This window comes from Canis aureus, chromosome 4 (assembly GCF_053574225.1).
Source record: "Canis aureus isolate CA01 chromosome 4, VMU_Caureus_v.1.0, whole genome shotgun sequence".
Classification (NCBI taxonomy): domain Eukaryota; kingdom Metazoa; phylum Chordata; class Mammalia; order Carnivora; family Canidae; genus Canis; species Canis aureus.
Window position 1 is genome coordinate 64,019,424 of NC_135614.1, and position 22,675 is coordinate 64,042,098.

General features: G+C 39.9%; 2 protein-coding genes across 5 annotated transcripts in view; one reads left to right on the forward strand and one right to left on the reverse strand.

The window, feature by feature from the left end:
• On the forward strand, positions 1–9,987 carry MOCS2 (molybdenum cofactor synthesis 2). 4 transcript variants are annotated; one of them, XM_077896007.1, is made up of 7 exons: positions 1–318; positions 1,865–1,986; positions 3,397–3,550; positions 6,115–6,242; positions 6,803–6,953; positions 7,864–7,933; positions 9,871–9,987. In XM_077896007.1, exons 3-7 carry the CDS (start codon positions 3,444–3,446, stop codon positions 9,934–9,936), a joined length of 522 nt encoding a protein of 173 aa, XP_077752133.1. In that variant the 5' UTR covers positions 1–318; positions 1,865–1,986; positions 3,397–3,443; the 3' UTR covers positions 9,937–9,987. The 4 variants fall into 4 exon arrangements, with proteins under 4 accessions (XP_077752133.1, XP_077752130.1, XP_077752132.1 ...); XM_077896004.1 differs by having other exon boundaries at positions 12–318; positions 7,810–7,933; XM_077896006.1 differs by having other exon boundaries at positions 22–318; positions 3,397–3,541; positions 7,810–7,933.
• A 2,628-nt stretch (positions 9,988–12,615) lies between these two features.
• The window catches only part of ITGA2 (integrin subunit alpha 2), a 102,373-nt gene continuing 92,313 nt past the window's right edge, over positions 12,616–22,675 (reverse strand). Inside the window, exons 28-30 of the mRNA XM_077896003.1 lie at positions 19,978–20,067; positions 17,212–17,328; positions 12,616–16,523 (exon numbers count right to left, since the gene is read on the reverse strand). Coding sequence (XP_077752129.1) covers positions 16,443–16,523; positions 17,212–17,328; positions 19,978–20,067 — 288 coding nt within the window. The 3' untranslated portion in view covers positions 12,616–16,442. The remainder of the gene's footprint in view (positions 16,524–17,211; positions 17,329–19,977; positions 20,068–22,675) is intronic.

The window sequence follows — 22,675 nt, forward strand, 5'->3', positions numbered from 1 at the left end:
GAGAGAGAGAGAGAGAGGCAGAGGGAGGAGCAGGCTCCATGCACCAGGAGCCCGACGTGGGACTCGATCCCGGGTCTCCAGGATCGCGCCCTGGGCCAAAGGCAGGCGCTAGAGCGCTGCGCCACCCAGGGATCCCTGTAAGCGATTTAAAACAGAGTTCTTGTTCATAAAAAGTTGGAAATGCTGGATGGATAGATTAGCAATCGGACAAATTCCTGAGCAGCTAGTGAACCGGGAAAGTGTAAATCTGACACAGTGCGAACACTCGGCCTTTGAGGGACGTCGACCATACACGGGACGTCAAGGGCAAGCCTACAGGTGAGCAAGCGGCGGAGCGGAACGCAGGTGACGGCCAGGTGTCCCCTCTCCCGCACGTCGTCCCCGCATCTAAGAAGGCGGACGCGAGCTGCCAGGCCTCCCCGCGGCCCGTGACACCTAGAGCGGGAGCTCCCGCCGCTCCCCGCCCGCGAGGGACCCCTGAACTTCGCGCGGAGCAGGTGCGCAGCCGGAAGCCCCCGCGGCTGCAACCCTGCGCGGGGCGGGGCGGGGCGGGGCGCGGCGGGGCGGGGCGGGGCGAGCTCTGCGCAGGCCCCGCGAGGGCGCGGGCGGAAGAGGCCGAGGGGCTGCGCCTGCGCACTCCGCCGACCTTGCTCCGCCTCCGCGGCCGGGACACCGGAGCGGGGGCCGCGGCGGGATGGTGCTGCGGTGTCAGGTAAGGGCGGCGCGCCCTCGCGGTCGCATCGGCCCCCCTTTCCTCCGCTCCACAGGCCCGGCCTTGCTCCGAGGCGACTTTCGTCGAGCCTGACGTCCGCGCCCAGCGCCCCCAGCGTCGCCCTCGGGCGCTGCCGCAGCCGGGAGGGCGGGGCCCCCCGCGAGCTCGGGGTCTCCGAGGTGACGGCCGCTGAGGCCTCGGAGGGCGCCCTCGCCCTCGCCCTCGCCCTCGCCCCCGCGCTTCTCTGGCTCTGCGTTTTGGCAGAGACAGCTTCCAAGCCCATGCGTTTAACTCCCGAGTCCCCGAGAAGAAAAGGGGCTTCCTGGAGACGTTTGCAAACTCTTGATTATGTGCAGACCCCTTGACTGTTTGGTAGAGAATGATTTGCACCGCGAGCGACAGGTGCGTTAGTTCACTTGCCCGCATTTCTTAGGTACCAGGCTGACGGAATAGGTGTGTTCTAGGAAATACCAGTTGAACCTGTTGTCAAGCCCACCTGCCTTTGCAAACGTTCGGGTTCGTATGTTGCATAACCGAGTCCTTGGCAGCCGGGTTCCCTGCGATGTGGACAGGAATCAAAGGTCCTGTGACAGCCGTGAGACACGTGTCCTCTCTCTCTCTCTCTCTTTGGTTATTTTATTTGTGTAATTTCTCTCCGAACTCAGACATTAGTTCCCTGCTTCAGTGTTTATAAAAGGTGCCGTCATTTTGTGTCAAGAACAGCTTCGTGGTCTTTTAGAAGATACCGTTAAGGTTCTGTTGTGGCAGGCTTGGAGATTAGTCTGAATTGTGCTCCAAACAAAGAGCTTTCAACATTTGAACTTGCAATTATACCAACTTTTTGTGGGCGATTTAATTATCTCTAACTCATAAAATTTGCCTTTGATTAAAGTAATTGGGAAGAAGGACGCCTGCAGTGGCTCAGTGGTTGAGCACCTGCCTTGGGCTCAGGGCCCTGACCCTGGAGTCTCAGGATGGAGTCCAGCATCGGGGTCCCCAGGGGGAGCCTGCTTCTCCCTCTGTGTGTCTCATGAATAAATAAATAAAATCTTTCTCAAAAATAAATAAAAAGTAATTGGAAAGAAAGAAAGCCCACCGAGACAGATAAGGTCTATTACTGTTATCGTTAAAGGCATTTTCTCTCCTTTTCAGGTTGAAGTGTTGTATTTTGCAAAAAGTGCTGAAATAGCAGGGATTCGCTCGGAGACCATTTCTGTTCCACAAGAAATAAAAGCATTGCAGCTGTGGAATGAGATAGAAGCACGACATCCTGGGTAGTTAAAATTTTGTAGAATGCATATGATTAACACTTTTTAAACATTGAAAAGTGTGGAAATGATTAGAGGAAAAAAACCTAATTTTTATTTCCGTGCTTAATGTCAAAAAGGGTCAGACATTTTTCTGGAACTACTAATAAATTCTGGTGTCTAAAAATACACAATTTCCTAAAGAAGGCTAAAGATATATTACTAAGAAAAACTACAGTGAGCTGGAATACTGCCAAAGGGACATGATTGTATTTGCTTTTATAATTTACAAAATACTGAAAATGTGGGTTCCGCATTTTTATGACATTAAATGGAATTGTTATAAATTAGGTTGAAGACCTGTGCTTTAAATTTTATGTTCCGCCCCTTCTTTGGAGAACTCAAACTAGGAATTTCTAAGATTAACAGAAAAATGAAAACTCACAAACCTTAGCTACTACTGCTGAATTGAGTTTTCATAATATTTGATTTTTTCTGGTTCTTGAAAATCTTTAATTTGCTGCTGCTGTTCCTACCTCAAGACCTTTTTGCAACAAGGTATAATTATGGCTTATTTGAAGGGGTTCCAGGAATATTAATTGTGTCACTTAACTCAGTATAGATTTGGAAGTCTTAGTGCATCATAAAAGATACTCCACAGTGTTGGTTTAAAGGGAAAACTATTTCTTGATTTCATATGTTTTAAGGTTTTTTTTTTTTTTTTTTTTTTTTTAAGAGAGAGTGAGTGTGGGGAAGGGGCAGAGAGAGAGGGAAAGAGAATCTTAAGCAGGTTCTGTGCTCATCATGGAGCCTGACCTGAGGCTGGATCTCACAACCCTGATATCATGACCTGAGTGGAAAATTAAGTCGAGTGGTTAATGGACTGAGCCAGCCAGCTGCCCCTTTGAGTTGCTTTTAAAGTACCCTGATAATCCATGAAATGAGGTGGGGCCTCTGTCCTGCTTTATTTTTAACCTTTTACCTATTGGAAAATACCTGGTCTTGTGGGAAAATTCTGAGATATACTTAGTTTGGTTGTATGCTGAGAAGATTTCCTGGGAAGGGCATGTACCAATTAGGAAATTTCTCCCCCCCACCCCTTGTTCTCTTTTTCTTGACCCAATCTAAATATTGCATAGTCTAGACTCCTTTTTTTTTTTTTTTTTTTTTTTTTTGAGGATGGGAGAGTTGTTTGTTTAAATCCCCAAACATAAATCTTATTAAAGAGTTGTTAGCAGTTTACTGTGTTCTTTGTGGTGAATAAGTATGTTCTTGAGGGGATCTGTATTTTCTCTGCATAATATAAGTTGGTTTAATTAGTAACTTTGCAGATGGCACTTCATGAAATAATGTAATATTTAATGTATTTTTGTAGCTGAAGAGATTTGAGGTCTAAACACAACATTGATACTTTTAATTATACTTTTTCCCCTTTAGATTGGCTGATGTCAGAAATCAGGTGATATTTGCTGTCCGTCAAGAATATGTCGAGCTTGGAGATCAGCTCCTCCACCTTCAGTCAGGAGATGAAATTGCCATCATCCCCCCCATTAGTGGAGGGTAGTGCTCTGGAGCCATTTAGGTGTGTGAGGTATATTTTTCTTAATCAATTTTGTGGAAGTGGATCACATAGGTGACAAGTTGTGTATGATTTGCTTTAAGTATATGCTTTTTGTAAGTCTGTCTGCACCAGTAGTTATTGCTATAATAGAAGAATTGATGCAGACACACTTAACACGAATCTGCGTATTACCTCTACTTCTGTTCTCTTGTAAGCAGTTTAGTTTTGTGTCAGTTTGTCATGTTCATTCTCTCCACTTAAAATGACTTATTGAAATTTTATTTTGTGTCAGGCACAGTGCTGAATCCTGGAGTATTAATATTCCTATTTTGCAGAAAGGAAAACAAATTCGAGAAAAGACTTGTTTATGATCACACAGCTAATAAGTGGCAGAGCCAGTGTTTGAATTCAGATTATTGGATTCTCTGTACTTTCTCACAAATATGTGTATTATTACAGTATAAAAGCTCTCCTGGGCACAGAGAAATATAGAAAAATTACACAGCCAGGAAGTAAAAAAGATCACTGTGCCTAACAAGAAAGTTACCATTTTCCAGGTATGAAGAAATAGGTAGCTCTGAGATCCATGGCATCTTCCCAAACAGCATAGTTTTTATCTAAGGGTATCTCTTGGTATAGTCTGGAGAGAGAGAATAAGGCTTAATTTACTGTCAACTGAAGAACAAATCATGTAGAAATTAATGATTATCTCTAATTAAAAATTTAAGAATGAACGAAAACTTTTTTTTTATTTTTAAAGAATGAACTAAAACTTTCTTAATGTGATAGGGCTTTTCTCCCAAATCAAGAGTAAATACTATACTCAATGATAAAACCTTGGTTTCATTGAAGAAAGGAACATATAAGGATACCAGTTTGTTTTTTTCACTTGTTTTTTTTTTTTTCTCTAGTCTGCTGGAGGGCAGTGGCCCCAAAAGTAAAGAATATATATTGCGAAGCAAATTGCCCATCATACTGATAAATACTGGATCTTTGTTAGTCCTACAATTTGGAAATAAGTGTTTCTTGTTAGATACGTATCTCAGTTTTACTGAAAAACTGGTCACCATATCACCACCATGATTTTAGAAAAATGCCATTTTTTTGAGTTTGGAATTTATTCAGAAATAGTATGCTACCATTAAAGGTGTGTGTGTGTGTGTGAGTGTGAGAGAGAGAGAGAGATAGAGAGAGAGAGGATTAAAGGTGTTCTTTGGAAAGATTAGGAAGATTACTCAACTGCATTATGTATTGTTAGAAAGTGTTTGACAGGATTTGTAACGTGGTTTTAGAATCCATGTCCTTATAGAATCGAGTTGTGGAATTTGGTATGGTTTGAAGTTCATAAGCCATAGACCACATTTGGATTACCTGTTAAGTTATTGTAAGAAACTCAGGTGGTGTGTACAGAAGATTGAAACATCCTATAATCCGGTGGAATGTGAATATTTATGCTTTTCTTTCTTTTTAGTAGCTGGAAGCATAGGGAAGAGAACGTTGGATTGGAATCACCTTGGATGAGTCCTTAACTGCTCTGAGCCTTCTTTCTCTTGTCTTTCAATGTGAATGAAATCTTGCAGGATTTATGATTATATACAGACTCCTCATCCTTCTCGGTCCAACCTGCGTGCCCAGTCTCAGCCCATCTGTTTTCTCCCTCGAGCCCTGAGTTCCAGCCTCCCTGTAGGTTCTGGAGCACACTTCTGTCTTTCCTGTCCCAGAGGCTTTCTATTTGCCCTTCTCTCTGTCTGTGCCGGAGATCACAGGCATGTTCCCCTGTTTTTTTTTTTTACAGTACTGCTCTTTTATCTATCAGTTCTCACCTCTAAATACTATCTCTTGAGACAGGCATTCCTTGACCCTCTTATACAACCCCTCCCCTAGCACCCATGCTCTGTCTCTGAACGCTGTTTATTTTGATAAGTTACTCCTATTTATAATTTTTCTTTATTGCTTTGCTTCTCCCATTCCTGTGTAGGTACCCTGAGGGCAGGAGCTAGATTTTTTTGTTCCCTGGTCCTTGTCTAGTGCATGGGGTTGTTCTCTTAGTATGTAATAGATGCATGATGAAGGAAATGAGAAGTGCAAGGCAAAGGGCTTTGTATGACATCTGGTGGTAGGCACACTGTTCATTTCCTTATTTCCTCAGTTACTTAACTGGGATTATGTCCAGTATGAAATAAGCCCAGTTCCTGTGGAGTCACCATGGTTTCTGTTCTCCCTCTCTCCTTTTTGGATAAAGAAAAAGGTTTGGTGTGTGGACATGAAGTGGTTAGAGGTAATGTGCATGGAGATTTTGATGTCTGACCCATATCATGCTGGAAGATAAGAGCAGCAGTTCAAAAATTTGGCATAAAGTGGCATATGAGATAGATTATATTTTAAGTGATCATGTTAGTGGTAAATTCCTCTTTATATCGTGCTTGATTCATTAGGGATATATACAAATATGCTGAGTTTTGCTAAAATTTTACACCTGCTTATTTTTTATCATTCTCTCAGGTCTAATGTACAAAAAACAGAAATTGAAACATAATCTGTACGTTGGGTGTTTGCCTATAGTACTATTGTTAAGGTTTATTATTATCTTGTAGGAAAGATCTGAATGAAATTGAAGAGAAACCTAAAGATATAATAAAATTCACTGCTGAGAAACTCTCTGTAGATGAAGTCTCACAGTTGGTGATTTCTCCACTCTGTGGTGCAGTCTCCCTATTTGTAGGTGAGTTGTCATTTTCACATTATCTGTAGACTGCACAAGACAGGAAAAATTAGTGTTTCCCATGTTCAGTGTTAATAGAGGATTTAAAGATACTGAGAACAGTAAGCCAAGATTACCCATGGTGGTGGGTAGAAATTTTTTTAGTTCTTATTTTGTTTTAGTAATCTTCAAATTAGCATATGTTAAAGGCTTTGAAGGGCAGGATTAAAAGTCATTATTAGCAGGGAGAATTCTGTATTTTCCAAATATTGAGGGGAAATATGGTGATGATACTAACTTAATGATAATCCTAGGAGCATGTTTCCCTTCCTGGTTTGTCCAATGAATATTTTTGGTATACTTGCCTAATCAGTGTCATTTTATTTCCTTATCTTTGTGATAATTTTTTTTTATTTTTCTAACCAAGTTTTTGTTTTGAGAAAGTTTGATAGCAATTTTTAGACAAATGGTTATGTTCTTGTCTATTCAAAAATAATCCTCTTTTCTATTAATATGTTACTTCTATTGTAAGGAAAAACCTTATTGTAATATTTTTCTTTTTCTTTCTGTTTTCTTTTTAGGGACTACAAGAAACAACTTTGAAGGGAAAAAAGTCATTAGTTTAGAATATGAAGCATATCTACCGATGGCAGAAAATGAAATCAGAAAGATCTGTAGTGACATTAGGCAGAAATGGCCAGTCAAACACATAGCAGTGTTTCATAGACTTGGGTATGATTTTCTTTAGCAATTTAAAAGTTAATTGCTGCTGTTTCCCATTTTTGTACTGATTCTGATTCTAGAACCTTCCATAGCAATCCTATATTACCAAGCAAGGAAGGTTTGTGAATTATTCTGGCCCACAGAGTGGAGACACTGGGTGCCTCTAGGGCTGTGTGTTGCATTGTAACATTTGGAGAGTGGCTGATGCTGTAACAAAGTCCAAATGTAAACAGACAGCAGTGCTAATGTGTGCTAAAGTCCTTAAGGCTTTTTAAGAATTGTTTCATAGTCTGGACTCAGTTTGTATGACAAGTCTGTTAGTAGATTTTTTTTTTTTTTTAATGTAAATGCCTTTGAATGTTATTAAATTAGTTTGCCTTTTCGTACTGCTAAAAAGAGTGGAGTTCCAGGCTTCAAAAAGAACCTAACAATTGAGGTTCCATCTCTGTTATATTCCATTAGTTTGCTATTTTATTATTAATTATAATTTTTATCAATTATTTTATATTTATTTCTGTTTGATATTTTAAAATCCACATTATACTCATCATGCAGTAAGTTTGTGTCTCTGGGTATTACCTGGCACTGTGCCTTGTTTGAATCAGAATCAGTAGGCCTTTTTCTCAGTGCCCATCAGACTGGTCTAGTGGGTCAATGATAACAAAGTAGCTACAACCTCAGCATCCCCTCTGCTGAGTGCAGTTGGGATAAATTACTGTTTTTTTTTTAACTAATCTGGAAATTTATGTAAAAACAGAACTGAATGTTGTAAGAATTCTTTACTGGAATTTTTTTTCATCTGTTCAGTAGATTACTTAACTAGATTCAAAAGAGATGGCATTTTGGTTTCTTCATTTTGTTAAAGCTTAGTTCCAGTATCAGAAGCGAGCGTTATCATTGCTGTGTCCTCGGTCCATAGGGCCTCATCCCTCCAGGCTGTGAGCTATGCCATTGATACTTTAAAAGCCAAGGTGCCCATATGGAAAAAGGTAAGAGAACATCTAATATTGCCATTTGAACATGATTTTTCTCATAGATTTTTAAAAGATAAGGAGTAAGGTTACGTATAGAACTTGTATTCATGGGTCTTCCCTGACTGTATAGAATCATGTTCTTTTTATCTGTGAAATAGGCTGTTTATGTAATGTCTCCTTTCCAAGGTTTGCTAAACCTGAAAAGTACATGCTTCAAAGAATGCATGGCACAAATTAGGCCTCACTAGATGGTAACAACTAGATCTCCTGGTCTGGACTGTTCCATTGGTTCATGTACGAATTCATTTTCTTTGGATTAGAATTCCCTTGAATTTCTTTTGCTGAGTGGGAATAATGCATGGCTATTTAGGCAATAGCTTAAAAAGATTTTTCAAGGCAAAACAGCAAAGAACATTCTAGAATTTCTTTTTAGGAAAAGAAAAGGGTGGGGTATTGCCTCTTCTAAGAAAATGCATAGTGAATGGATATTAAAATATAAATAGGAAATTTTAACTCATATTCTGCCAATACATCTGTCAATAAGAGCAAATCTCTGGTTAAAGAGGACATTCTGAAGGGATGAGAAGACCCCACTCCCTAATTTCTTCCAACAACGGTGGGATTGTTCTGAATTCTCAAACTTGTGATTGCACTCAAGAGTCTAGAATTACCCACAGCATTTTGGCTGGTAGCAAAACTGAGGAATGAATTGAATTAACTGCTCAGATTAGAAGGCCAGAGCAAAGGACCAGAAGGTGAGTCTTTCCCAGGAGCCTACCACCTCAGCCAGTAGTGGAGATAAGCAAATGGGACCCTGACAAAGGGCTTGTGAAATTCAGGGACCGTGTTTTCTGAATAAAAAATGAAACCCTTTCATAGAAGGGTATACTTTGGGATTTGAAGTTAGGGTATCTGAGAGAAAACTGCCTTAGTGAAGCTCAGATAGATGGTGGCTTTGCTATGAACAGAGCTGCCACAATGTTGATGGACTACCTGAGGCAGTTTCCTGACTAGAGTGGGGTAGGGAGGGCATCCTACATTGAGTTGTGAGCCTGTGCAGCAGAGGTAACTTTCTTTACCAGGGAGGAAGAAAGGCTAGCTAGCTGATAGCAGATGAAGAAGGTAGGCGCCCAGGATAAGGGAGTGAGCAGGAGCTGGGACATTCTCTCATTTTTACACTTTGAGAGCTAGCTGAGCTTTCTGTTTTACTTTTCTGCCTGAGGAGGTTGAGAAGTGTGTACAGGTATTCAGAGGAAAGTCAAATTTAGATTTCTGTCCCTCAGAAATAGAATCTGATAGGAGAGTGAGAAGAAAGAACAATACATTTTTATTCCCCTCCCTTCCAAGAAGTATCTAAATTCTTGTGAGTTCTAGTCCCATCTGTACTTTGAGATCATTGGTGATCTAGGCAAGATGTAGGCAGGTGGATGGGGCCCACACTCACAGAGCAGTTGTCACTAGGGTGCAGCCCAAACCTACTTAGGAATTAGATGTGTGGTCACTTAATTTCACACCTAGTGGAAATCCCCCTTCTGCCTATGGAAATGAGTAAATATAAGATTTTTAAATTTGGGACAAAATGATAGCCTTAATATACAGAAAAAGGCATATTTAGAAATGTTGAAGTAGTAGGTGTGTTTAGAAAGAAAAAAAAAATGCTTAAAACTAGAGGTTCCATCCTCCCTGCATGACCTTGCTCAGGCTGTCCCCTGACATGGTCCCAGATGGAATTGTTTATTCTATTCTTTGGTTGTGCCTTGTCTTGTCTATTGTTTCTCCCACGTGATTGGAAGTCCTTAAGTATAGGGAACATATTTATTTATTTTTCTACCTTCAGTGTTGGATTGTTAGAAGAGTAACAGATTTAAATAGACGTGATACTCATTTACCTGAATTCTTCAGATGTAGTTGAATTCACTCTGTTTTGAACCTGTTATGGTTCTGTTTTTCAGGAAATGTATGAAGAATCATCATCTTGGAAAAGAAACAAAGAATGTTTTTGGGCAACTGATGATTAAGTCACATTTTTTAAGAGTACTAAAATTAAATTTGGTGAACAACTGCCTTTATCACATTTTGATTTTTCTTCTCCAGAAGTTAAGATAGTTTACTGAAGCACAATATCTTCTTATGTTACACCAGTGGGACAAAAGGGAGAAAAAAAATAAGTGTGTGTCTGGGATGAGGGTTTTTGCAGGAACCAGAGATACAGGAAACGCTGTAAGGAAAAAACAGAAGTGTAATTTAAGGAAAAAATGGAAGTCTAATTTACATGTGAGGAAAGATGCCTGTGGTAGACATACTATGCTATGAAGTAGGAAATTCAGATTACTTATATTTTAAGTATTTTTCAGTAAGCAAAATGAAAAGGATTTTTTTAAAGTAATAGATGGTCAACAAGTGAAGTATTTTGTGATTTTGTGAATATTTTCATTCTTTGGTAATGATATTGGAGTCACAATATATTTCGGTTTGTTGTGAGGAATAGTGGTCAAGAAGCCAGTACTTTGAGTCTTGACCTCAGATCCCTGAATGAACTTAATGGAGAATTTGAAAACAGATTTGATGTCTGAATCCAGCTGCTACTTCGGTTTTCTGCTGCTGGGTCTCCACTCCACTGCTCTTGGACTGCTGATGTGGCCTGCTGACAGTCCCCCCGCTGCCATTCTTCTATCTCCCACTGAGGTCACTTCATCCTCCTTGGAGCCTTCTGAGAGCTAATTCCATCCTAGAACCCACTGTCCTCACTGTGGCCTTCAGTCTGTGATTGGGCTCCAGCCCCTACCCCACCCCCGAACCCTCTTTGCTGTGGCTGGTGTGTAACAAGTTTATTTTGTCATAGGGTCCTTACTTGTACCTTTATCTGGAATGCTCTTCCTCCAGATATTTCCAGTCTATTTCCCCACTTTATTTCAGCCCCCAGTTAAATGTTATCTCCTCAGAGAGCCTTCTCTGACTATCCTATTTCAAACTGGAATCCTGTTCCCTTACTCTGCCTTCTGTCTTGCTGTGGACCTTTATGCTACCTGATATACCATATCTACGAGTTTAGACTATGGACTTCCTGAGGTCAGTGCAATGCCTTAGCTACCACCATGCACTGAAAAGTGATGTTGGTGTTAAGAATTGTGCCCCCAATTAAATACACCTAAACATGTGTAGTTGTCACGCTCACAGTTGTGTAAAGGTATCAGGCTAACTGCATGAGTGGGCAGGTTTTCCCCTCTAGTCCCTCCCGAATTCCCATCCTGACATCTTACCTAGCTACTTACTAGCAACGAGTTTGCAAGAGAGGTCTCTTAAGGCCTGAATGATTTGTGATGTAGTTGGTAGCTGACCCAGCAGAGGGCAGTAGAGCCAGGGCTACAGCAAGAGCAACTTGAGTCAAATTTTTAGTCCATTACTTTTCTTTCTTTCTTAAAGATTGTATTTATTGAGAGACAGTGCGCACACACATGAGGGGGAAGGGGCAGACGGAACAGGAGAAGCAGACTCCCTGCTAAGCAGAAACCCTGATGTGGAGCTCCATCCCAGGACCCGGAGATCATGACTTGAGCCAAAGGCAGACACTTAACAGACTGAGCCACCCAGGCACTCCAGTCCATTTCTTTGGCATAGAACTAAAAAGTAAAATATAGTTAGCCTTTTTAAGTTAAGTTGGAGTGGCTCTTCGATGAAAAGTAGTGTCTGACTTTGAATAAGATTATTTCCAATGTTTAATTAGTATCTGAGTTTATTAAGGAGTTAGGATGAGGATAGAATTTTTAAAAATGCTGTTTATAGTTTTTAAAAACTGACGTAGAATAGTAAGAGGAATTACTTTTAAAAAATGAGTAAATACAAGATTTTCCAATTTGGGGCAAAATTGTGGCCTTAATATATAGATCTATCTGTGATAGAGCTAACGTTCTTTTTTTTTCATAGTTGAAGTTTATGATGCATACCAGACACACTAACTGGTGGCAGTTCTGCAGTAAGCTGCTCTTACAACTTAGTTCACCACAATTGGGATGGGCAGAGTTGAGGGTGTTTGAAAGATCACTTGATCTGGGAATGGGAGATGTTTGTGCATCACTGTAGATGGAAACACATGCCATCAAGCTTTGTATTAACTGTAATTTAAATGTCAGTAAGCTTGATGACACATAATAACTTCAGCATATTTAATCCTTAATGTATTTAAACCCTCCTGCTTACTACTAAAACAAACAAAAACAAAAAAGAAAACCTTGCAGATGAGTGCCTTGGCAAGTTCCAACAGTTGGAGTAACTTTCTTTTCCTCTCTCCAAGCACACATTTTATTTCAAGAGATAAATTGTGTTTAGAGCAGTACTTCTCAAACTTTAATATGTAATGTATGAATCATCTAGCGATTGTTAAACATCCTGTTCAAATTCAGTAGTTCCGGATGGCATCTAAAGTATGCATTTTGTGACAGGCTTCCAGGTGATGCAGTGCTATGTGTGGACACATTTAGAGTCTAGGTTTTATACTTAGTCCCTAAACCATGAAGGTAGTTTCAGGTTTTTACAAAACATCCTGTGGTCACTGCTAGTGTAGTCTTACCACTGTAGGATTAGATACATCCTCACTCTTACATTGAGTCTTGAACATGTTCAGAAGCAAAGTGAGTGCGTAAGATAAATACAGTGAAATATACGAGCCATAAAATTAAAACTCCACAAAGTAATGTAGCTTTGTTTTTAAAACAATTTTAATTATAATTTATTGATGTATGAAGAGTGGTTTACAATTAAATAACACTTTTGATTTTCATAGTTGAGTTTTTCTCATACTAATGTTGATTACTTTTCCAGTTCGTTTTTCAGAAATGTGCAACTTGATGAACATGCATACATTTTTATATTTTTGGAGGAGAGGGAAAAAAAGGCAAAAACCAGTTACAAAAAGCAAATATACTTATTACATCTTAAAGATTTATACTTTACATGAAAGAAAATACCAAGACCATTGTTCTTTAAGAAATATACAATTCTAACATAGTTGTGCAATATATATACATTTTTATTTTGACTTTATCTGCCAAGATAAACCTGGTACAGATGAAACCATCTTTTTATATTTACATATGGCTACATTTTCATTATTTAAGGTTTAAAGTTATTTTAAACTTTACCCTCGTGTTTATCTTTTACCTCTAGATGTTTAGTCTCTAAAATTGTTTAAAATGGATCTGCATTAATGTACATGAAGGGCAGAGTCCTGAATAGTCGTGGATGCAGGTATTTTCTGTGTGCAAACTGAAATAGCAAAGATGGGCCAGGGTGCTCAGTTTGAGGGATCTTGCTTTCTATTTAATGTCTTAACTGATGAGATTTTAAATATATTAACTTATAGCTGTATATCAGAATAGATAAATACATTATAAATTTATACCTTTTATAATAACTTTTAGTATAATCACTTATGTGATTATGATAGATTGGTTTTAGTTTTCACAGTTAATAGATAACTTCTATTTTATAAAAACACTGCCAGCCAGAAAAATTTCTTTCCAGTTGGGAGTTCTCCTTTTGCTGCTAAAATGAATGATACACAGTATTTTACAAATGGCTTGTGGGGCAGCTATGCATGAAGCAACTCTGTTTTTAATTACATTCTACAGATCTTGTCTATATGCCATTTATGAAATGGAAACTTTAAGATGGTATCTTTTAGACCCCATATCATACTTTTAAAAGTATGGCTGAACAGGAATACATAACTTTTTTTCAAGCATTGGATTTTGTTTTTCTTTAAATTGCTTGGATAAGTATTTGCCTTTGCTTAAAAGGGCTTGAGAAATACTCATTAGAGCCTCTGCCTCAAACTTGTGATCTGATGACAGAAGTTGTGTACTTAGAGCACTCGCTTATAGTGCAGCAGGGTTCTCAATTGGGGGGATTTTGCCTCCCAGGAGACGTGATACAGCATCTGGAGATATTTTTTGATTGTCACAACTTAGAAGTGCCAGGGATGGTAATCATTCTATCATGCGAAGGACAGTCGTCCCTTGCCAGAATGAATTACCTAGGCCCTTGAGTCAGTAGTGCCAAGGCTGAGAAACCCTGTGCTAGTGTAATAAATGGTACAGAGACAAGTGGCTAATTTTTTGGTTTATAGTAATACAACTACTTCATGGAGACAATGCCAACAAGGTAGATTACCTAAGCCGTGGCATGGCTAAGACTCTGCTGCTCACCGTGGGTATGTGACCAAGTTCAGTAAGAAAGGTGAGGCAAAATAAGATGAAAGACCTGTTGGAGTTCTTTTATAGCACCCTGAAGAACTAGTGTGTTTATGTATACAGTAGTTACATGGTTTATGAAATATTCTTTATCGACTTAGTGATGTTTTTCCTCCACTCTTTTTAAAAGAAGTTTTGGACTCAGTGTCCACACAGCTGTTTTAAGAATTGGGCTCTAGCCCATCTAGAGGATACTGTGTTTTTGCTACAAACCCCTGATATTTTATGGCTAACTTTTTCCCCTCGTTTTGCTTTGTCAAATACAAAATAAATCACTAAACAGTGCAGGTAGCTCTAGATAGCTTATAGGAGTTGGGGCCAGGAAGGCTGTCGGGGCCAGAGGCACACAAGCATAGACCTGTTTTCAAAGTCAGGTTTTTGGAGGATTGTCTAGTTATAGGAAATCCAGATCATAGACTTTTAAAGCTAGAAGCATTGCTGCTGAGCTCCAACACAGCCTTCCTATTTTAATTTTTTTGATTTATTTATTTATGATAGTCACACATAGAGAGAGGCAGAGACACAGGCAGAGGGAGAAGCAGGCTCCATGCACCGGGAGCCCGACGTGGGACTCGATCCTGGGTCTCCAGGATCGCTCCCTGGGCCAAAGGCAGGTGCTAAACCACTGCGCCACCCAGGGATCCCTCATTCCTATTTTATAATGAGGACACTGCAGTGTAAAGAGGCCAAGTGACTTGACCAAAGCTTTAGGTTTGCAGTTTCTGACATAAAATAACCCTCTACTGGCTTTGCTTGGGCCCTTCTCCCTCCTGGAGAATGTATGGGCTCAGAAACAAAAGAAAGTGTAGAAGGAGAAATCGGTGGTGTTTCCCAAGATAGTTCATTCCCATCAGTGACTAGGATGCTTGTTAAAATACGGACTAGTAGTGCATGTCATCCCTGTCTGACCAAATGTCTCAGGAGTTGGGATGTAGCAAGCTACCTACTGAGCAAACTTGCCCGGGGGGAGTCATTCTGGACATATAAGTCCTCCAACAACACACAAACACAGAGGGTGTACCTGTTAATTTGGTGGTTTTCAATGTCTCCTTGTAGTTGCTTGCAAATTCCTGAGGCTTTTTTAAACTTGTTTACACTGTCTAAACTTCAATAATTAGAAATTAACTCTGGCTTATATTTCTTACCTGTTTAGCAGTAAATGAAAATAGCTCCCTGGAGTCAAGGGGATTATTCATGTAAATATGTGAGAGGATTTCTCTTCCTCACACCTGGTGTAGAGCAGCTGCTCCAACGAATGGGAGATTTGGACGAGGGCCAAGGGAAGGTGGCTAACTCTGAATTGCTTGGAGAGAAAGGCATGCCTCAGGTGGCTTCTGGAAGACAGGCACACCAGGAGGCGGGAGAGTGGCTTAGTATGGAAGGAGGAAGGATGGCAAAGAAATTATTCCTCTTCCAAAAATTCAAACTAGGTCCCTACCATCCAGTCACATCAGTCAGGTGGACATCCTGAAGGAGAAAGGAAACTTCCTACATCCTCTAGCAGCTAGGATTTTACTATAAGTGTTGTGATATTAAAGATTTTAAACAAAAATTTGTGCTTTGACTTCAAAACTACCCTCCCCACCCCCCGCCTTAAACAGAGGTTTCTTCTCTAGGAAGCATACCCTGGGTTACTACCAGGTATCCAACCAAGCATGTTTTGATAAGTACGTCCTACCAAACAAGGGACTGAGGAGGCAGCTCCAGGCTGACAACAGCAAGTTTCACCCTGCTTTATTAACAAAATTATCACTTGAAATAACCTGTGGCAGGTTTAGATGAGCAGCATAAGTTGAAGACCTGTTTTTTTTTTTTTTTTTCTACATCAATATCCAAACTAATTCTGTATCTATGTCAGGTCCTTCCACTTTTGTTGTTACTGTTTAAAAACAATCACTTTCAATGGTTGGAGTGCCCCCCCCCCCCCCACCAAATCTAAGAAGAAAGGGTATATTTTTCTTTAAGACTTCTCATGTTTGGAAGCATTTCATGTTTCTGACACAATGCACGTTATAATGTAAACTCTGGACCAGCCAGTGGAAAGATCACTTTCCCTCCCCCCCAATATAAAATAAATCTTTTACCCGTTATACTTCTAGCCACCCCCAATCCCCCAATTTCTTCTTTCCAAACTGACCTGCAGTTTTCGTAAAATAACAGGCTAGTTTACCCAATTACACATTAAACACTGGGATTAAAAATAAAATCCACTTATGCGAATCGCAAACCCTGGGTTGCGGTGCTGCTAGCTTGCACTGCAGGGAGTTGGCCGGGGCTCAGCTGTTGAGTTCTGTGGTCTCATCAATCTCATCTGCATTTTTGGACATTTTTTCATATTTTCTTTTGAAGAAGCCAAGCTGTAAGATGATGTAAAAATTTTACCACCTATGGGCTAGTTATGGCGTCTTTGTCCCCCCTTGGCCGCCCACTAAAGCACCTCTGGGAATCCCTGGGGCTCTGAAGAGGATGGGGTACAGACTATGACCTAATAGCAGCTTATTAGGTCATTAGGATCTAAGCTGATATTAGGTCATAGTCTTAGAGGAAATAATACCCAGAGAGTTGAACTGAATTAATAGTTCCCAGGGTCTACGTATTTGCAGCTGAACGAAAACAGAGGTCTGGATGTAAAGCAGGTTAAAAAAAATAAAAGTATATAGGGACCATGACCAAGGATATAAAATCTTTACTGAGTGTCTTCAAGGACATAAGTGAGAATTTGCAAATAAATTTGCGTTTCCTTTTCTCTTATGATGGAGGAGATACCTTATGAAACTTAGAGTTACCATTTGAAAAGGAAATTCAAGGCAGATGTCTTTAGGAGATCCATGGTTTTTTTTTGTTTTTGTTTTTGTAAAGATTTTACTTATTCATGAGAGACACAGAGACATAGGCAGAGGGAGAAGCAGGCTCCCTGCGGGGAACACGATGTGGGATTCCATCCCTGGACCCCGGGATCACGACCTGAGCCAAAGGCAGACCCTCAACCACAGAGCCACCCAGGCGTCCTGGAACTCTGTGGTTTAAACATGAAAATTTTCTTACCTTCCATAAAACTGCAACCAGAGCTAATAGCAAAATTATTCCAGCAATTACACTTCCTATTATAACTCCAGTAGGTACTTCAGCTTTCTCATGGGGTTTCATTATCGTGATGGGAATCTGTAAATGTATATATGTAACAGTTGAGTTAACTAATTGTAGCACCCAGAAAAAGTGAGGTGGTCTAGTCAAATTCTCCCAATTTTATAAATGCTGGTCCAGAGAGGTGATGTGACTCACTCACGATCTCATTCCTCAACTAAATGTCATGAGATAAAATGCTTCTGCAAATTACAGGCAAGGAATACAAGTTTTCTAGTTTCCTTTAACTGTGTCCATATTTGGTGGATATGTCACCTCTGACAACCTCCGATGCTTTATTTATGAGATAGGAACTTCAAAGTTGGGCATAGAGGCTCATCGTCAAGTGATAGCATTTGGATCCAGACTTGGAGAGGGGAGTCAAAGACCAAACAAATTAACCACCCAGATCCCTTGTGATTAAGCAGCAGCAGTTTCCTTAATATTGGTTTCACTTAACTCTCAAGAGTACTTGATGTGGATTGTTAAAAAGTAGAAGTAACAGCTTAGGGCTCAAGCTAACCTTTTCAGTGATAAACTATTCCTTGAGGCTACTTGTAATTCTTTATACCCACTTCCTGGGAATCTTTGTGACCTTGTAATAGAATTTCTGCCTTAAGAGTTCTAATGGTAAAATGATATCTTTTATGTACGTATTACATATATATATATATATTTTTTTTTTAATTGCAGAAAGAATCACTACTGTTTCCTCTACAAAGTGTATTAATATTAAGAGCTGCATTTTGGGCAAAACCAGTCCTCAGAACCTAATTTATTGATTGATTTAATACTACAGTGGTAGATGATCTTCTAATCGCAGAATTTATGAGTTGGACTGAACTTTGTCTTGCCTTTTGGTAATTATATTTCTTTTCATTTATATTTTCAAAAGCTAAAATAAGGCTTTATAATTGAGGAATAAAGTAACTAAATTCATATAGTCCGCTGCTTAATGTCAGTCAAACCTGTACTCTGCATTCCAGAATTTCCTAGTCTGGGGTTCATGGATCCAGAGGGATCCGTGAATATAAAAATTTTTGTATTAGATTTTTAAATGGACTGGTATTCAAATAAATTTAAGGATAACTCAGCTACCTATTGGGATATATATTTATATATGTTTATTTAATCTATTATCTGGATTCCAAATATTATTATTATTATTATTTAAATTTTTATTTATTTGTGATAGTCACAGAGAGAGAGAGAGAGAGAGAGAGGCAGAGACATAGGCAGAGGGAAAAGCAGGCTCCATGCACCGGGAGCCAGATGCGGGATTCGATCCCGGGTCTCCAGGATCGCGCCCCGGGCCAAAGGCAGGCGCCAAACCGCTGCGCCACCCAGGGTTTCCCGTGGATTCCAAATATTATTCAAAAATTATCCAGATTATTTGGATTCAAAATATATTTTCATAGACAATAGTTGACTTTTGTTATTTATCTGTATTGATAAGAAAATACCAAGAAAAAAAATCTAAAGCTATCATTAAAATTCTTAGATAAATGTATTGATTAAAAATTGAAATTAATAGTGGTTTCTGAAAAAAAATCTCAGATGTTCCGAGAGTCTGAACAGTACATTTTTCTAAAATGAACTTTTAAAATATCTATAGTACTGGTAAGTTCATAATACTTTGAATTTTAAGTCCACATTTCCTTTGGCTCCATTTCTGATTTTCCATGCCCCAGCCTCTGAAGAGAGGGTGTGGGCCTTTGCTGAGGGTCCTAAGCCAGGGGACGAACAGCATCCTTTCTTGGAATCATTTCCCCTGAGACCAGTGGGACACCAGGGCGGGGAGTCCTACTCCCAAGTATTGAGAGAGGTCCAGAGTTCACAGGGCCATTGGCTTTTTAATGGCTCCAGCAGTGGACTAAGGCCAGCTGCCAGGCTGGTCTTGGGGGCAGAGTCTTAAACTGAGGCTTCCAGTTTTTAACAAAAGCATTGGGAGGAAAATGCTCGGGGCTCTGCCAGCTGATTAGCTGAGCATGGAAATCCTGCTATATCTAAATATGGCATATTCCAAGCAGAGTTCACTGCAAAGGAAAGTTGTCCTGTGCCAGCCCTTAGCACAGTGAGCCTTTGTTTTCTCTGAAAGTACATTTCTTTGTTAGACTTTTTTTTTTTTTTAAATCAAGGAGAACATTTATAGTTTTCTAGACTATAAGAACTAATGAATGGACACTTCACATAGTGCCAGTATCTAGCTATAAGGAATACTTAAACCCTTTAATAAGTACCCTATCAAGCATACTTAAGTACTTATCTTTAAAAAATAAATAATTCAAATAAGCATGACTTGAATGTTATAGCCTAAGATCTAGACTGTTCTGTGAAAGCAAGAAGAGAAAGGAAGAGTGGGTGCTGCTGGGGTAGGGATATGGACTAGGGAGCCACAGACAAGAGCCCCTTTCGTTGTGCCTTCCATTGGACTGTCCCTTCTGATCCAGCTTTGCCAACATCGGTTGGGGGCGGTGGAGGGAGTGGAGGATGAGCATATCAGTGAACTCTTTTTGGGTAGCCAACACCTTTGCCAACAAGCCTAACGAAAAACAAACCTCAGGTTTTTAGAGTTTCTCTAAGATGCTGGTACAGATGTATAGGTGAGAAGAACCACTACTCTTTAGTTTTCAGAAGTGAATGCCTGTCAAAAGACTAGTGCTCACTGAGGTGATAGGATACACTCACCGTGACTGTGTTTTCTTCGATCACATATATCTGAGGGTTATAGGTGTCGATTTCTGCAGATGCTGTCAGCTGAACAGTCTGGAAAGTTGACTGGAACATAAGAACAAAGAATATGTTTTACCCTGGCAGAAATTAACACATAAAATTTGGCATGTTGGGACACCTGGGTGCTTGGTGGTTGAGCATCTGCATTTGGCTCAGGTCGTGATCCCGGGGTGCTGGGATTGAGTCCCACATCAGGCTCTCCACGGGGAACCTGCTTCTCCTTCTGCATATATGTTTCTGCTTCTCTCTGTGTGTCTCTCGTGAATAAAGAAATGAAATCTTTAAAAAAAATTGGCATGTTATTTATTTCCTTGTGGAAAATGACAAGAGCAAATGGCACCTATGAGGCCTCAAGAATCTTTGTGTTCCTAAATTGGTGCTACATGTAGGACCACACATGGAAAGTGCCTGAGGAAACTTAAAACGTGTGGACACCTGGGCCATAAGAGCAAATTAAACCAAAACTTAGGGGCTGAAGTTCAGGCATCAGCAGGTTAAAACCACTTCCAGGTAATTCTAACTTGAAAACAGGGTTGAAAAACAAGGATTTAGAAGTGAAGTTTTTTAATTGGGAAAGCTCATGGTTCAGATTTTTAAAAACTTTATAATGTTTGCATCATGAGGGAAAATTGCAAGCTTGTTTCATATATTTATCTGAACAAGCCAAATAATGGAATGGAAGATCCAATTAAAACAGTAAAAGTGGGGCAGCCCGGTTGGCTCAGCGGTTTAGCGCCGCCTTCAGCCCAGGGCGTGATCCTGGAGTCCCCGGATCGAGTCCCACATCGGGCTCCCTGCATGGAGCCTGCTTCTCCCTCTGCCTGTGTCTCTGCCTCTCTCTCCTCTGTTTCTCATGAATAAATAAATAAAATCTTAAAAAAAAAACAGTAAAAGTATACTTAAACTGGGCTATACATGTCAGTAGCAGACACCCTGAACGTTTTGTCATGCTGCCATGATTAATAATTTCAGGTTTCCTAATCTAAGTGTTTCTATTTAAAAAGTTACTGGATTTGGGGCAGGCATATAGGAAGGACACATATTTTATATTGTTAATAGTAACCACATAATATAACTTTACATGTATTCCTGGATCTAGCTACAGAAAAAATAATCATTTTTTGGTGGATACATTATTGATGCATATTTTATTTGTGTAAAGCAAGTGTTGGGACTGATGCTTACTTTGAAATAGCGTACAATGCCCAGATTTAAGAACTGCCTTCATATGCTCTGGCTACTAGGATTCCAGTTTTTCTGGTTACCAAGGCACATGTTTCAACATACTTCATGAGGTAATTTGCTAAATCATATCTGGGAGCCAGAAAGAAAATACATATCCAAAAAATGAGCAGTTTATTTCCTTTCCCCCAGCTCAGTCTCTGATTAGTTTTAATTTTCTCAAGATGGAAGGTTGCATCAGAAGTTAAGCCTGATCACTTGTGTCTTAAACACATATTATTGGGGAAACATTCACAGTATCGATAATGGTTTCCTTAAAAAATATAGCAATTAAGTGATGCTATTTTCATAGTCCCTGTAGACTAAAATTTCTTGACAACACTGATCTATCCTCCCAGCCTGCCCCTTTGCACAGCTGTGCACATGATATCACGCAGGGTTTATAGTGGTAGGTACACCACACATACCCAGGAGAGTGAAGTAACACACCTGCTAGCACTCAGCAAGGCTTTGCCTTACAAACGGCAGCCAACAATGCCATTGATTTGGAGGCCTGAGCAATCACTTTATGATGAAATTACTTGACATGTACACTTGCACTGCATCAGAAGAAGGGTGAAGGAAGTATGCTAATGGACTCAAATACAGGGAATGAGAGTTGTATTTCAGACTGGATCTCCTAGGTGGCCTGAGAACATCCATTTGGCTGTTGAAATAGCTGGAAACAAGGTGGGGATAAATATTTGACCTTTTATGGTAGAGGAAGATGTGTGGGACTCAGATAATTCTCATGGGGGTTTTCCAGCTTATCCAGAACCATTGAAAAAGCATAAATACACATCATCAGAAATTTACTCCCAGAAATGAAACTGCTGCTCCTGACCACCTTTGGGAAGGTACTTTTAAAAGTCTTAACAGTTAATAATGTAGTTTTTAAACAAACTCAAGAAAACCCAAATGCTTTTTACAGAGCCAGTATGATTGCATTTTGATTTCCAACAGTCAGTTTTCCTTCCCAGCTGGCAAAGGTTGCTAGGAAAACATTTGTTCCTCAAATCCAAGGAGACAAGAACCAACTGGTGAAATCTGGCCAAACTGCATCAGCTGGGATGGTGGTATAGCTCTCTGCATGCTTCCCATCTTATAGGATTTAGACGGATCTGAAAGGCTTGAAACCAAACATAACTAACAATAAAATAAACACAGACAAGAAGAAAACCCAATTCCTCACTCCTGCACTCTCCCACTTCTCTGTTCCCCGCCCTGCCTTTCACTATTCCTCTTTCTGTTATGTCTTTATCCAAGAATATTGCTTATATTTTGGTTCCAGGGACAAGTTTGGAGAGAACTTAGTTCTCTAATCTTAAAACTCCATGGCAGGGTATGGGGTTCTTGGAGAGATCATGAAATGGTTAGAGTATAGGGAATAGAGTATAGATGGTTGGCACCTTGAGGATTGATGATCTGTTTA

Excerpts from the sequence above, each read along its gene's own strand:
- MOCS2 (XM_077896004.1), top strand. The coding sequence starts at position 3,444 with ATGTCGAGCTTGGAGATCAGCTCCTCCACCTTCAGTCAGGAGATGAAA. Across the intron at positions 3,551-6,114 it reads GAGCCATTTAGGTGTGTGAG|GAAAGATCTGAATGAAATTG; the intron begins GTATATTTTTCT and ends ATTATCTTGTAG. Across the intron at positions 6,954-7,809 it reads GCAGTGTTTCATAGACTTGG|CTTAGTTCCAGTATCAGAAG; the intron begins GTATGATTTTCT and ends ATTTTGTTAAAG.